General features: G+C 48.8%; 1 protein-coding gene across 1 annotated transcript in view; it reads right to left on the reverse strand.

Moving 5' to 3' along the window:
• nfrkb (nuclear factor related to kappaB binding protein) overlaps positions 1–15,742 on the reverse strand; it is a 129,240-nt gene that overhangs the window by 32,512 nt on the left and 80,986 nt on the right. Inside the window, 3 exon segments of the mRNA XM_085968187.1 lie at positions 1,030–1,238; positions 3,259–3,338; positions 14,230–14,353. Of these exon segments, the coding sequence (XP_085824313.1) occupies positions 1,030–1,238; positions 3,259–3,338; positions 14,230–14,353 (413 nt within the window).

Genomic DNA, 15,742 nt, shown 5'->3' on the forward strand with positions numbered 1-15,742 from the left:
CTTTCTTCCCACCAACTATCTCCAAGACTGGAAAATTTCCAAGATGCTCAGTCGTTGAGTATATTCAAGGTTGAGGTAGATAGATTTTTGGACTAGAGGGGAATCGAGGGATATGGGGATAGGACAGAAAAGTGGAGTTGATGTCGATGATCAGCCATGATCTGACTGAATGGCGGAGGAGGTTCGAGGGCCGTATGACCTACTCCTATTTCTTATGTTCTTATCCTGGGACTGGCTAAATGAATGGCGATGGCCTTTTCAAGTCCTGTACAAGCTGTATTCCTACCTCTCAATCCATCTTTCCTTTATTTCCGTCTACATTACTTTTGCCCCAAGTCTCTGACTATGGTACCTTATCAAATGCTTTTGAAAATCCATACAAATTACCCTCCTGTTATTTTATTTAAAAATTGGTCAAACACAACCGGCCTTTCAGAAATCTGTGCTGAGTGGCCCTGATTATCTCGTGTTTCTCTCAGGGTTTAATAATTGCATCCTATGTTAAATACTTCCACAACTGAAGTCAGCCTATAACTGGCTGATACTTTTTTGGCTTATTCCGCTCTTTTTTTTTCTATAATCACCATTCAACACGTATGATGGTGTGCACAGGATCAGACTCAGCTGTGATATTCTCAACAACCTTGATACTGCCTCGACTCGCACATGGAGATGGCCACTCAGCTGAGCTACTGGAGGAGAACCAGTCCCCGCGCAGCTCTCGGCCAGCACGAGTTCGCACCTTCAGAAAAGGGCAGAAAACCAGGGGCAGGGAGGGAAAAGGCAATCAAAAGAGGGAGAACAACCAGCTGAGAGGGGAAATGATGTATTAAACAGCGTGAAGCATCTTTCCTCAGTCACAATGCCTGTATTTGTGACAGCACAGCATCAGGTATTCACTGTACTGTTGTAACATGAAGAGCTGCTGTAACCGGTAACATTGGTCCATACAAGTGCTTACTGCAGATACTGAACAAGAGGACAGGACAGTCTGCTGTGTGAAACTAGAGAGTACCAGGAATAACTGACCTTTGACCAGATTTGACCAGTTCCGGTGCACTGGTTGCCGGGACTTTGGTGCCATCGGACGATGCCGGCGGTGATGTGGGTGTAGCCGGTAATGTGGGAGTTACTGGAGTTACAGGTGTGTGGGGCAAGCTGGAGTCTGCCACCACCTGGGGTCCCAGAGACTGCTCACACAGAGGGAGCTTTGTGGCACTCTCCTTACCAGAAGACTTCTAGAGAAAACAGACATGACGTTAAAACCCATTCCCACGGCATGGAAAGGAAGACAAGGTGCAGCTGGTTACCTGTGGCTCCTCACACTAATGCAGCATTCCTGCTGGAGACCTTCTAGCTGCTCAATCACCATCCAACTTCACTGATTAATTCGCACTTGTTGACAGACAGGATCCTGCACAAAGCAGCTTTAAAACTGATAGCCTTGTATGAAGCTTTGTTGTGAAAAAATATTGCACCGTTCCAATTGGGGTATAATTACTGGGGGGGAACTACAAAACTAAAGGGGGCAGAGAAAGTGGGCAACGCAAGTAGGTGAAAGGTACCAGTGGAAATGAGCTCGTCACTGGTTGGGCATAAACAAGGCAGCACAGGCAGAATGGGCCGAATGGCCTCCTCCGTGCTGTATGATTCTATGATAATCTGCGGAAACATTATTTACCTGAGCGAGTGGAACAAGTTCCCTAGGGAGATGGTGGAAGTGGAACGTGTTGATTCATTCAAATTAGGTCATTTCTTTTTAAAAATAACATTTTGGGACAGAGTATATGAGTAATTTGAGACATGACATTTGGTGAGTGTAGCGGGCTCGGGAGGAACAGGTGACTTTGGACCTGTGCTTTCCAAAACTTTCCAAGATTTTCCTCGTCGCATGTCTGGATCTAATTTATAGAGATTGATGATTGCTGTGATTAATCAACAACTCCATTATCATTGCATCATGTGAGTGCCAGGATGGGAGAAGGCGAATTAGATGGACTTTGGTCTTTTCTCGTCTAACAATCCCCATGTTACGATGAGAATCTGAGCACCAATCACTCACTGTTCAGCTGTTAGTGGAGCAGAGCAATCATTCTTATAGCTTAATGGCTCCAGTTGTTAAGTGTTTAATCTTTATCAATACAGATCAAAACGCTTTAATTACAGGAAATGAACCAGTCACAGGATTGCAATCTTTTCCTGTAGATAATGCCATTTTCAGATCAAGCTCACACTATGAAGCGGTGAAAGGCCCTGTTTATAGTTGGGAAGTCTTTGATTCAGCCGTTGGGACAATATTGCCCCCGGTCCATGGTGCCCCCGTGCTGTACCCGGGCTGGAGCTGTAATGCAAGGTCAGAATGTCCTGGCACCAGGGGTGCCCTGTGGAGTGCAGGGTTACACAGGAACAGGAGGAGGCCATTCAGCCCGCAGGCAATGAGATCATGGCTGCTCTGTATCTCGATTCCATTTGCCTGTCTTTGTTCCATATCCTTAGATGCCCTTGCTGGACAACAATCTATTGATTTCGGTCTTGAAAGCGCCAATCGACTCCCAGCATCTACAGCCGTTTGGGGAGAGGGTTCCAGATTTCCACTACCCTTTGTGGGAGAAAGTTCTTCCTGATTTCACTCCTGAATGACCTTTCTCTAATTTTAAGATCACGTCCTTGTTCTTGATTCTTCCATCAGAGGAAATAGTTTCTCTCTCTCGACCCTATCGAATCCTTTTAACATTTTAAACACCTCAAATAGATCACCCCTCAACTTTTTATGCTCAAGGGGATAAAAGCTGTCTGTGCAACCTGTCCTCATAATTTAACCCTGGTATTATTCTGGTGAATCTGCACTGCACCCCCTCCAAGGCCAGTAGATCCTTCCTGAGGTGCGGGGCCCAGAGCTGAACACAGTGGCAGATGGGGTCGAACCAGAGCTCTGTAAAACTGAAGCATAAATTCATCCCTTTGTATTCCAGCCCCCTCGAGATAAAGGCCAACATTCCACGAGCCTTTTTGATTATTTTTGACTGCTGTGCGCGCTGAATGAGTGATCGGAGAGTTGCCGCCGTGAGCAAGTGCTTAGTGGAAGCCAGCTGCCGCTCTCGGGATGGGAAGACATTGAGAGGGAAAATCACCTGAACACGGGAAAGCAAAAAGTACTTCACAGAGGTCAACAAAACACACAAGAGAGTGGCAGTCCCGACCCCCAGCCCAGGGGAATCAGGAAGTTACTCAGCTCCTGAAAGGACCAATAATACTCACGATCTTGGTCGTCAGCTTGGGTTTCTGTTGCAACGCCTTCTTGGCTTTAGCCGCTGCAGCCTGGGCCTGGTGAATGCGCTCTGAAATAATCCAGGTCGAGAATGAGTTAGAGCTCAGTGACTGCTCGCCAGGCAGGGACACCAGAGCAGATGTCAATCATCCTGAAGCCAAGCTATTTCAGAAATGTCTTTAAATGGAAGGGCCACAAAGTATCTATGGCTGATCACCAGTATTCCTTGGCAACCTGCCGGTAATGGCAGTGCGTGCTAGGCGAGGACGGAGCTGGGCTCAGGTGGGCCGCGCCGCCAGGTAAACCGGGGGGGGGGGGGGAAAAGAGGGTGGGGGCCATGCCGACAGGGTTAACCGGGGAGGGGGGGGGCATGCCAACAGGGTTAACCGGGGAAGGGGGGGGGGGGGCATTACGACTGGGTTAACCGCAGTCACGATGTTCAAACAAGCAGGTGGCCGATTATTATTTTAATAAACTGGTTTCAGGCAGGCACGGTGTGTCTTGTGTTAGTATTGGGTTTCCCCGGTTACATTTTCTGTGCCCAACAGAAAAGCCAACTCCCACAGCCCTCATTCCCTTGGGATTGACATAGCACCTGACACACACAGTAATCTGGCACAGCATGCCCCAGGCGAACAGACCTGTTTATTGTTCCTGGATTTCTAACACACACCCTCATCACTTGGAAGACGAGCTGAAGCAGTTGCAGGCTAAAGCGCCAAGCAGGTTTATTCACAGACCGAATCATTACTGCAGAAAGCAACAACAACCGGCTACTGGAGGCGGTCCAAATACAGACCAGTTCACAAAAGAGTGAAACAGACAAACCAGTAAGTTGAGCTCCTTTGAATGGCTCTTTTTTTTTGTTGCAGTATTTTCAAATAAAGGACTGACCTATGTATCTCTGAAAGGGATTAGCCACCCGCTTCCCACTCATAAGTCTTTCTTGTAGTAACGTTGGTGTCCAACTGAAGGAGCTCCTGTCTATCTCAGTGACTGTTGCAGCTAGGTGCAAACAGGAAATAGTGCAGCAAGTGTCTCATCCTTCTACCCATAAAACCTCTTTGAAATAGCTAATAAGAAATAGCAAGTTCCAATTTCTTTTGGCCCTGTATTAAGCGCATCAGAAAGCAGCCAGTGGAACCAATACTGTTTACTAACAGAGCACAGCCAAGTACTAGAAACAATTAACGTGAATCACTGAGTTATTAAAGTTACAAGAGAATTAAAATGGTACCTCATCAACAGAAGAATGTAACGACAGGTAAAAGTTTATGTTCCTTACACCCTTAGATAAATTGAACTCAGAGATTCAGTAAAAACTGACTGGTTTATCCAAATGCCAAAAACTGATAAAAGAATGAATGTTCACTAACCCCGTCTGTTGAAACAAGGGCAAGGGAAATCTTCAAAAGACCCGAGAGGCCGGGCCGTGCCAGTAGTTGCAGAATCAGCAACCCAGCAAGGTGCTTCACAGAAAGGAACGAGAGGGGCTGATCCCAGTGCCGAGAGAGAGAGGCACGCACTCTTCGTTCACTGTGACTGTCCAACCTCTCTCAGATTGTGGGCCTGATCTCTCAGTAACAGCAGGGCTGCTCAATGTAAGGGAAGTGTTGAACTCTCGGTGACAGAGGGGGGGGGGGGGGGGGGGGGGCGGGCGACAACTGCACCGATATTTGTTTATTAAATTAACCTTCAGCTTATTATTTTACAGCACTGACTAGCTCCAAATTGATCTTAACTTCCTGAAATAATGGTGCCAATCTTGGGGACCACAGAGAGAAAATGTAATTGCAATCATCTCAGGAAGATCCCAGCATCAAACCAGGCAACTGCAGGTGAAACAGCGATTTACTTGTACTTCTTGCAATTTAGTATATTGTATTCATTACTCACGATGCGGTCTCCTCTACACTGGGGAGAACAAACGCAGATTGGGCGACCGCTTTGTTGAACACCTCCGTTCAGTCCATAAGGGTGACCCCGAGCTTCTGGTCGCCTGTCACTTTAATTCTCCGCTCCACTCCCACTCTGACCTCTCTGTCCTCGGCCTCTTACACTGTTCCAATGAGGCTCAATGTAAGCTCGAGGAACAGCACCTCATCCTTCGATTAGGCACTTTACAGCTTTCCGGACTCAACATCGAGTTCGACAATTTCAGATCATATCAACGGCTCTCATTTTTTCGGACAGCAGTTGTTGATGATTCTGCTGTTACCATTTACACCTCCTCTAGACCCATCTTTTGTTTCTTTACTTGTCCCATTACCATCTCCTTTTGCCTCGCACCATCATCCCTTTTGTCATTTAATCTCTCCTGCCTTCCACCCTATCACAGACCTTCCCTTTTGTTCTTTCCTCCCCTCCCCCCTTTCCCCGCCCCTGCACTTGCTTAAAATCTGTTACATCTATAACTCTTTCCAGTTCTGACAAAAGGTCGTCGACCTGAAACGTTAACTCTGTTTCTCTCTCCACAGATGCTGCCTGACCTGCTGAGTATTTCCAGCATTTTCTGTTTACATTTCAGACAACTGTACCCTGCCTGGACATGCATTAATTGGACCAATATATAATAACTTGCATTTCATAGAATGGTTACAGCACGGAAAAAGGCCATTCAGCCCGTCGAGCCCGTGCCGACTCTCAGCGAGTCCCACTCCCCCGCCCTTTCCCCGTAGCCCTGCAATTTTCCCCCATCAGGTACTTATCCAACTCCCTTTTGAAAGCCGTGATTGAGTCTGCTTCCACCATCCTTTCAGGCAGCGCATTCCAGATCTTAACCACTCGCTGCGTATAAAAGTTTTTTCTTACGTCGCCTTTGGTTCTTTTGCCAATTACCTTAAATCGGTGTCCTCTGGTTCTCGACCCTTCCGCCAATGGGAACAGTTTCTCTCTATTTACTCTGTCCTGACGTCTCATGATATTGAACACCTCTATCAAATCTCCTCTCAATCTTCTCTGCTCCAAGGAGAACAATCCCAGCTTCTCCAGTCCATCCACGTAACTGAAGTCCCTCATTCCTGGAATCATTCTCGTAAATTTTTTCTGCATCTTCTCAAAGGCCTTTACATCCTTCCTAAAGTGTATTGCCCAGATTTGTAGTCCAGTGGTCGAACCAGTGTTTTATAAAGGTTCATCATAATTTCCAGTTTTGTACTCTATACCTCTACTTATGAAGCCCAGGATCCCGTAAGCCTTTTTAACCACTTTCTCAACCTGCCCTGCCACCGTCAACGATTTGTGCACACATAGCCCCAGGTCACTCTGTTCATGCACCCCGTTTAGGATTGTACCCTTTAGTTTATATTGCCTCTACTCATTCTTTCTACCAAAATGTATCACTTCACACTTTTCTGCGTTAAATTTCATCTGCCACGTGTCCGCCCATTTCACCAGCCTGTCTACGTCTTCCTGAAGTCTATCACCATCATCCCCACTGTTCACTATACTGCCAAGTTTTGTGTCATCTGCAGACTTTGAAATTGTGCCCTGTACAAGTCCAAGTCATATATATATCAAGAAAAGCAGTGGTCCTAGAATCGGCCCCTTCCTCCAGTCTGAAAACAACCATTCACCACTACTCTCTGTTTCCTGTCACTTAGCCAATTTCGTATCCATGCTGCCACTGTCCCTTTTATTTCATTGGCTTCAACTTTGCTGGCAAGCCTATTATGTGGCATTTTGTCGAACGCTTTTTGGAAATCCATGTACACCACATCAATCGCATTGCCCTCATCAACCCTCTCTGTTACCGCATCAAAAAGGTCGATCAAGTTGGTTAAACATGATTTGCCTTTAACAAATCCGTACTGGCTTTCCTTAATTAATCCACACCTATCCAAGTGACAGTTAATTTTGTCCCTGATTACTGTTTCTAAAAGCTTCCCCACACCTTTACAAGTCAAATGTCCCAAGACACTTCACAGGAGTGTTAGCAGACAAAAATTGATATCGAGCAAAAGGAGCTATTAGGACAGGTGACCAAAACCTTGGTCAAAGAGGTAGGTTTTTAGCAGCGTCTTAGGAGAAACAGAGTCAGAGAGGTTTAGGAAGGAAATTCCAGAGCTTAGGGCCTTGGCAGTTGAAGGCACAGCTGCCAATGGTGGAGCGATTAAATTCGTGGATGCACAAGAGGCCAGAATAGGAGGAGCGCAAAGATCTCAGAGGGTTGTAGGGCTGGAGAAGGTTACAGAGATAGGGAGGGGCGAGGCCGTGGAGGGATTTGAACACAAGGATGAGAATTTTAAATCTGAGGCCTTGGTGAACCAGGAACCAAGGTGGGTCAGCGAGCACAGGGGTGCTGGGTGAATGGAATGGAGCACTGAACAAACACTAGGCAGGACCCGGGGAAAGGTCAGACCTCTGGGTGAAGCTGCTGATTCTCTCAATCCACGAGACAATCCACTCTACCTAGCAAATGGAAGATTTGAATGCTTCAGTTTTGTGCAAGTGCGGGGTTGAGAGGAAGCACTGACGAGCTGATGCTCATAGTACAGGCGGGCATTCAGATACCACTGGGCGAGCAAAGTCACCACCATGATGGTGTTTAGTGAACACTGTGGGTGATGGTTTGAGAAAAAAGAAATACTTGCATTTATTTAGCATCTTTCATGACCTCAGGATATCTCAAAGCGCTTTACAGCCAATGAAGTACTTTTGAAGTGTAGTCACTGTTGTAATGTGGGAAACACGGCAGCCAATTTGCGCACAGCAAGCTCCCACAAACAGCAATGTGATAATGACCAGATAATCTGTTTGTGATGTTGATTGAAGGGTAAATATTGGTCAGCACACCAGGGAGAACTCCCCTGCTCTTCTTTGAAATAGTGCCATGGGATCTTTTATGTTCACCTGAGAGAGCAGACGGGGCCTCGGTTTAACGTCTCATCCGAAAGACGGCACCTCTGACAGTGCAGCACTCCCTCAGCACTGCACTGGAGTGTCAGCCTGGATTTTGTGCTCAAGTCTCTGGAGTGGGACTTGAATCCACAACCTTCTGACTCAGAGGCGAGAGTGCTGCCCACTGAGCCACAGCTGACACCAAATAGTTTGATGCCAAATAGTTATGTGAAAGAGCACATCCTTCAGCGAGTCTCCTCGACCACCCTAATAATCTCGGGAGAGCTGCCAGCTTGAAGGTTTAGTTTGGAATGGGAAGGGGTGCTTGGGTCACCCGCGGGGTTACTTCACTGCTGACCTGCATTCCCTTTTCCCGTTTCCCATTTCCTCCCGAGGTTGGAGTCCTGTACCACAGGTGCCAGTTGCCCTTGGGTACCTCACTCAAGTGGACATCCTTTACGCAGGAGCCGAGACAGGAAATGTTAACAAACGATTCAACATTTGACTGCAGGAACATCATATATTAATGACTTGACTTGGGTGTACAGGGCACAATTTCAAAATATGCAGATGACACAAAACTTGGAAGTATAGTGGACAGTGAGGAAGACAGTGATAGACTTCAGGAAGAAATAGACAGGCTGGTGGAATGGGCGGACACATGGCACATGAAATTTAACACAGAAAAGTGCGAAGTGTTACATTTTGGTAGGAAGAACAAGGAGAGGCAATATAAACTAAAGGGTACAATCCTAAAGTGGGTGCATGAACAGAGAGACCTGGGGGTATGTGTGCACAAATCATTGAAGGCGGCAGGGCTGGTTGAGAAAGCGGTTAAAAAAGCATACGGGATCCTGGGCTTCATAAATAGAGGTATAGAGTACAAAAGCAAGGAAGTTATGATGAACCTTTCTAAAACACTGGTTTGGCCTCAACTGGACACCGCACTTTATAAGAACATAAGAACAAAAGAAATAGGAGCAGGAGTCGGCCATTCGGCCCCTCGAGCCTGCTCCGCCATTCAATAAGATCATGGCTGATCTTCTACCGCAACTCCACTTTCCTGCCCTATCCACATATCCCTTGATTCATAGAATCTTACAACACAGAAGGAGTCCGTTCAGCCCGTTGTACCTGTGCCGGCTCTTTGAAATTTAGTCCTACGGCCCAGCTTTTTCCCCGTAACCCTGCAAATTAGTCCTCTTCATGGACATGTAACAATTGCATTTTGAAAGTTCCGATGGAATCTGCTTCAGGTAGCGCGTTCCAGATATTTAGTAAAAGTGTAAAGATTACTTCTTGTGGCATCTGTGCAAATTAATTGGATCCCGAGAGGTACCCAGGATTCAGCCATAGAACCAAGCACCAGAATTCCTGCCTATGGGATATTAAAAATGCCAATTGCACTCAACCACTCATTTATCTATCTATAAATATTACTTGATAACTGCTTTGCCTTATGTCTTTGCACCGTAGCAAAGAAACAGCCATTGCATTTTCCAAAATTGTTTTGTACATAACAATGGCCACTGTTTTCCACTTCACTTTAACGGGCAGTAAATGGTGAGCTGGCGAAGCACAGAAGCAGGAAAGCCCTGCCTGTAACTCAGGGTCTATACGCACCTGCCTCGTGAAATCAACTCTCAAACTTAGAACAAAGAGGATCAAACAGCAGATACATTAACTTGTGAAGAATTAAATTAAGGTTCACAGTTAAGATCCTGTGAAGGCTAAATGGGACACAACATCTGACTTATGTAAACTGTTTAGAACAGCAATGGGTGATCAATCAATAAACCAAACACAAAGGAGTCATGAAAGACCAAAACAGCCATGGCATGAATGTGAATACAGCTGGCTTTTAAGCAGACACTGAAAAAGTGGATTCCCTTAATATCCAAAAGTCTATCGATCTCTGTCTTGAATATACTCAACGACTGAGCCTCCTCAGCCCTCTGGGGTAGAGAATTCCAAAAGATTCACCACCCTCTGAGTGAAGAAATTTCTCCTCATCTCAGTCCTAAATGGCCGACCCCTTATTCGGAGACTGTGACCCCTGGTTCTAGACTCCCCAGCCAGGGGAAACATCCTCCCTGCATCTACCCTGTCAAGCCCTGTAAGAATTTTGAATGTTTCAATGAGATCACCTCTCATTCTTCTAAACTCTAGAGAATATAGGCCTAGTCTACTCAATCTCTCCTCATAGGACAATCCCCCCATCCCAGGAACCAGTCTGGTGAACCTTTGTTGCACTCCCTCTATGGCAAGTATATCCTTCCTTAGGTAAGGAGACCAAAACTGCACACAATACTCCAGGTGTGGTCTCACCATGGCCCTATATAATTGCAGTAAGACAAATGGGCTAAAAATTGAGTCGTGTCCCCTTTGGGGCGCTAACTTCGCCCTCCCCGGAAAAATTAGCGCCCCCCGCGACCGAAATTGAGTGGTAGTGCCCCAAAGAGGGAAGCGCTACTGGAAGCGTCCCGTCTCCCTCTTGGGGCGCTGCGAGGGAATATCGCGGCGCTACGTGCCGCCGTATTGGAGGCCTTCCGCCCCTTCTTAAAGGGGAGGGGCCTTGTGCAGCACGACCCGGGGCACAACTGGGCCCCCGGGGATCAGGAGTGTCGGCAAAAGATCCCGGCACTTCTCTTGAGCTCATGGAGTGCTCATGGAGCGCAGCTGGCACTCCGCGGGGGGGGGGGGGGTCAGGAGGCCGGGGACGGCAGCAGAGGCAGGTGCTGGCAGCAACAAAAATGGCCACCCGGCACCTCGCCTTTAAATAGCACCGCCCCTCCCGCAGGTCGGCCCCCCTGACCCCGTTGGACATAGCGTCCGGCGGTAAGTCAGGGGGTGCTATCTAAGATCGCGGCCGGGGTGCTGCGCATGGCGATGACGTCATTGCCGGCGATTAGCGCCGCCGCTAACCTCCCGCTGAATTTCGTGGGAGGCGTTGGCGGCACCGCGCCCTGGTGCGAGTTGCTTTGCGCCCTCTTAGAGCGCTAACGGGAGGCGCAAAGCAACCAAATTTCCCCCCCCTTTACTCCTATACTCAAATCCTCTTGTAATAAAGGCCAACATACCATTCGCTTTCCTAATTGCTTGCTGTACCTGCATGTTAACTTTCAGTGATTCATGTACAAGGACACCCAGGTCCCTCTGAACACCAACATTTCCCAATCTCTCACCATTTAAAAAATACTCTGCTTTGCTTTTCTATTGTTCCTACCAAAGTGAATAACTTCACATTTCTCCACATTATATTCCATTTGACATTTTCTTGCCCACTCACGTAGCCTGTCTATATCCCCTTGAAGGATGTGAAGGCCTTAGAGAGGATGCAGTAAAGATTCACGAGGATGATTCCAGCGATGAGGGACTTCAGTTACGCGGATAGACTGGAAAAACATAGAAAAATAGGAGCAGGAGTCGGCCATTCGGCCCTTTGAGCCTGCTCCGCCATTCAATGTGATCATGGCTGATCCTCTATCTCAATACCATAGTCCCGCTCTCTTGATGCATTTTGTGTCTAGACTGCGCTAAAGAATCCACGCATGTCGTGGTTGTCGGCTAGCTGCTGGATCTCCTGCACTTTCTCCACCCACCATCTGTTCTTTAGGTCACGAGTTTTTTGTTGGACCTTGGCCTTCAGGCGTCTGTAGAGCTGCTTTCTTGCTCTCAAGTTCTGTTGCTGTTTCCAGATCAGGAATGCCTTGCACTTGCGGCTTATTAGCTCCTGGATCTCCTGGTCGTTCTTGACGAACCAGTCTTGTTGTTTCCTGGTTGAGTGACCGAACGTCTCTTCACAGGTGCTGATTATGGAGGCCTTGAGTGCAGACCAGGCGCTGTGGACACTCTGTGTCTCTGAATCACTGGGAGTTGTCAGGTTGGTTGTGAGGCGCAGGCTGAATAGGGCTTTCTTAGCGGGGTCTTTGAGTGCTCCAGCGTTGATTTTCCTGCAGCATTGCTTCTGTTGGCGCCGCTGTGTTGGGGCTACATTGATGGAGATGACAGAGCGGATGAGGCGGTGGTCTGTCCAGCAGTCGTCAGCTCCTGTCATGGCGCAGGTGATGCGGACTTCCTTGCGGTCCCTCACTTGGACGATGATGTAGTCCAGCAGATGCCAGTGCTTGGAGCAAGGGTGCTGCCATGAAGCCTTGTACTTGTCTCTCTGATGGAACAAGGTGTTGGTTATGACAAGGCCATGTCCTAAGCATTTCGTCAGGAGGAGGAAACCGTTGGAGTTGGCTTTCCCTACATCCCATGTGCTTTAATTTTGCACACTAACCTCTTAGGTGGGACTTTATCAAAGGCCTTCTGAAAATCCAAATACACCACATCCACTGGTTCTCCTTTATCTATTCTACCAGTTACATCCTCAAAAACTCCAGTAGGTTTGTCAAACGCGATTTCCCTTTCATAAATCCATGTTGACTTTGTCTAATCCCGTTGATATTTTCTAAGTGTCCTGTTATCACATCCTTTATAATAGACTCTACCATTTTCCCTACTACAGATGTTAGGCTAACCGGTCTGTAGTTCCCTGTTTTCTCTCTCACTCCTTTTTTAAATAGTGGGGTTACATTTGCTACCCTCCAATCTGCAGGAACTGTTCTATAATCTATAGAATTTTGGAAGAGGACAACCAATGCATCCACTATTTCCATGGCTACCTCTGGGATGCAGATTATCAGGTCCTGGGGATTTATCAGCTTTCAGTCCTATTAATTTTTCCAGCACTATTTTTTTTACTAATACTAATTTCCTTTAATTCCTCCTTCTCGCTCGACCCTTGGTTCCCTTGCATTTCTGGGAAGTTATTTGTGTCCTTTTCCGTGAAGACAGAACCAAAGTATTTGTTTAATTGCTCTGCCATTTCCTTGTTCCCCATTATAAATTCTCCTGTTTCTGACTGTAAGGGACCTACATTTGTCCTCACTAATTTTTTTACTAGCTTTTTACAGTCCGCTTTTATGTTCCTTGCAAGTTTACTCTCATACTCTATTTTCTCCTCTTAATCAATCTCTTGGTCCTTTTTTGCTGCATTCTAAACTGCTCCAAATCCTCAGGCTTGCTACTTTTTCTGGCAACTTTATATGACTCCTCTTTGGATCTAATACTATCCTTAATTTCTTTTGTTGTCCATGGTTGGGCCGCTTTTCCTTTTGTGTTTTTGCGCCAGAAGCTGGAGTTGTTCTCCTTACAGCAGAGAAGGTTGAGAGGAGATTTGATCGAGGACACAGATTTAAAGTGATTGGCAGAAGAGCCAAAGGCAACACGAGGAAAATCTTTCTTGTGCAGCGAGTGGTCAGGATCTGGAATGCAATGCCTGAGAGGGTGGTGGAGGCAGATTCAATCACACAGAATCATAGAAACCCCACAGTGCAGATAGAGGCCATTTCGGCCCATCGAGCCTGCACCGACACATATCCCACCCTATCCCTGTAACCCCACGTATTTAATCCCCCTAACACTAAGGGTCAATTTATCACAGCCAATCAACCTAACCCGCACATCTTTGGACTGTGGGAGGAAACCGGAGCACCCGGAGGAAACCCACGCAAACACGGGGAGAATGTGCAAACTCCACACAGACAGTCGCCCGAGACCGGATTCGAACCTGGGTCCCTGGCGCTGTGAGACAACAGTGCTAACCACTATGCCACCGTGCCACCACTATGCCATCATGGCTTTCAAAAGAGAATTGGATAAGTACCTGAAGGAAAAAAAATTGCAGGGCTACGGGGAAAGGGCGGGGGTGTGGGACTAGCTGAAGTGCTCTTGCAGAGAGCCGGCACGGGCTCGATGGACCGAATGGCCTCCTTCTGTGCTGTAACCATTCTATGAATCTATGATCAGAGCCAGGCCTGGTCCAGTCCTCACTCACCAGCAACGTCACTGCATGACGATCGGGGCAGGACCCTCACTCATCTTTCAATATTCCTGGGAGGTGGATGGATTCTCCAGGTTTGGAATCGGCTCATCAACAATGAGAGAGAGAGAGAGAGAGAGAGAGCGTGCACGTGAGAGAGACTGCTGCTGCTGATCGGGTACCACATCAGGATAAAGAACCCGATTAATATAGGACTCATCAAACCCTTTGGACCTGATTAAAGTGGACTCACCGAATTCCTCCTCACTCCGGTTCCGGTGCAGGTAGATCCACAGCTTGCGGCCGATATCATACTTCACACACGGATCTTTCTCATAATGCAGTCTGTCCAGAGCCCCACTCACAACAGTGTTAATCTGCAAGAAAATAACAGGTTGTATGGAGGATGTGCGGGAGTGCGAGGCTGACTGGGGGAGCAGTGCTGGATCCCACGGAGGGGCTGCTTCTTTCAGTGAGGCTAACAACACGCGCCAACAACAAACCACACGGCCCCTGCTGCCTGTATTGTTCCCCACTGGACACACTATCCATGTCGCGCACATCTGCCTATAGGATGCAGTGATACCCCACCCTGCTCTCCCGCCCGCGAGACTTCCCCCCGTGTACAATCACCCCCTCCCCCACCGTACAATCACCGCCCCTTCTCCACCGTACAATCACCGCCCCTCCCCCACCGTGTACAATCACCGCCCCTCCCCCACCGTACAATCACCTCCCCTCCCCCACCGTACAATCACCGCCCCTCCCCCACCGTACAATCACCGCCCCTCCCTCACCGTACAATCACCCCCCTCCCCCACCGTGTACCATCACCGCCCCTCCCCCACCGTACAATCACCGCCCCTCCCCCACTGTACAATCACCGCCCCACCGTACAATCACCCCCCTCCCCCACCGTGTACACGATCACCGCCCCTCCCCACCGTACAATCACCGCCCCTCCCCCACCGTACAATCACCGCCCCCTCCCCCACCGTACAATCACCGCCCCTCCCCCACCGCACAATCACCGCCCCTCCCCCACCGTGTACAATGACCGCCCCTCCCCCACCGTACAATCACCGCCCCTCCCCCACCGTACAATCACCGCCCCTCCCCACCGTACAATCACCGCCCCTCCCCCACCGTACAATCACCGCCCCTCCCCCACCGTACAATCACCGCCCTCCCCCACCGTACAATCACCGCCCCTCCCCCACCGTACAATCACCGCCCCTCCCCCACTGTACAATCACCGCCCCTCCCCCACCGTACAATCACCGCCCCTCCCCCACCGTGTACAATCACCGCCCCTCCCCCACCGTGTACAATCACCGCCCCCTCCCCCACCGTGTACAATCACCGCCCCTCCCCCGCCGTGTACAATCACCGCCCCTCCCCCACCGTACAATCACCACCCCTCCCCCACCGTGTACAATCACCGCCCCTCCCCCACCGTACAATCACTGCCCCTCCCCCACCGTGTACAATCACCGCCCCTCCCCCACCGTGTACAATCACCGCCCCTCCCCCACCGTACAATCACCGCCCCTCCCCCACCGTGTACAATCACCGCCCCTCCCCCACCGTACAATCACCGCCCCTCCCCCACCGTACAATCACCGCCCCTCCCCCACTGTACAATCACCGCCCCTCCCCCACCGTGTACAATCACCGCCCCTCCCCCACCGTACAATCACCGCCCCTCCCCCACCGTACAATCACCGCCCCTCCCCCACAATGTACAATCACCCCCCCTCCTTCAT

This window comes from Somniosus microcephalus, chromosome 26, assembly GCF_052327205.1.
Source record: "Somniosus microcephalus isolate GS21.2 chromosome 26, FLI_Smic_1.0, whole genome shotgun sequence".
Taxonomy (NCBI): Eukaryota; Metazoa; Chordata; class Chondrichthyes; order Squaliformes; family Somniosidae; genus Somniosus; species Somniosus microcephalus.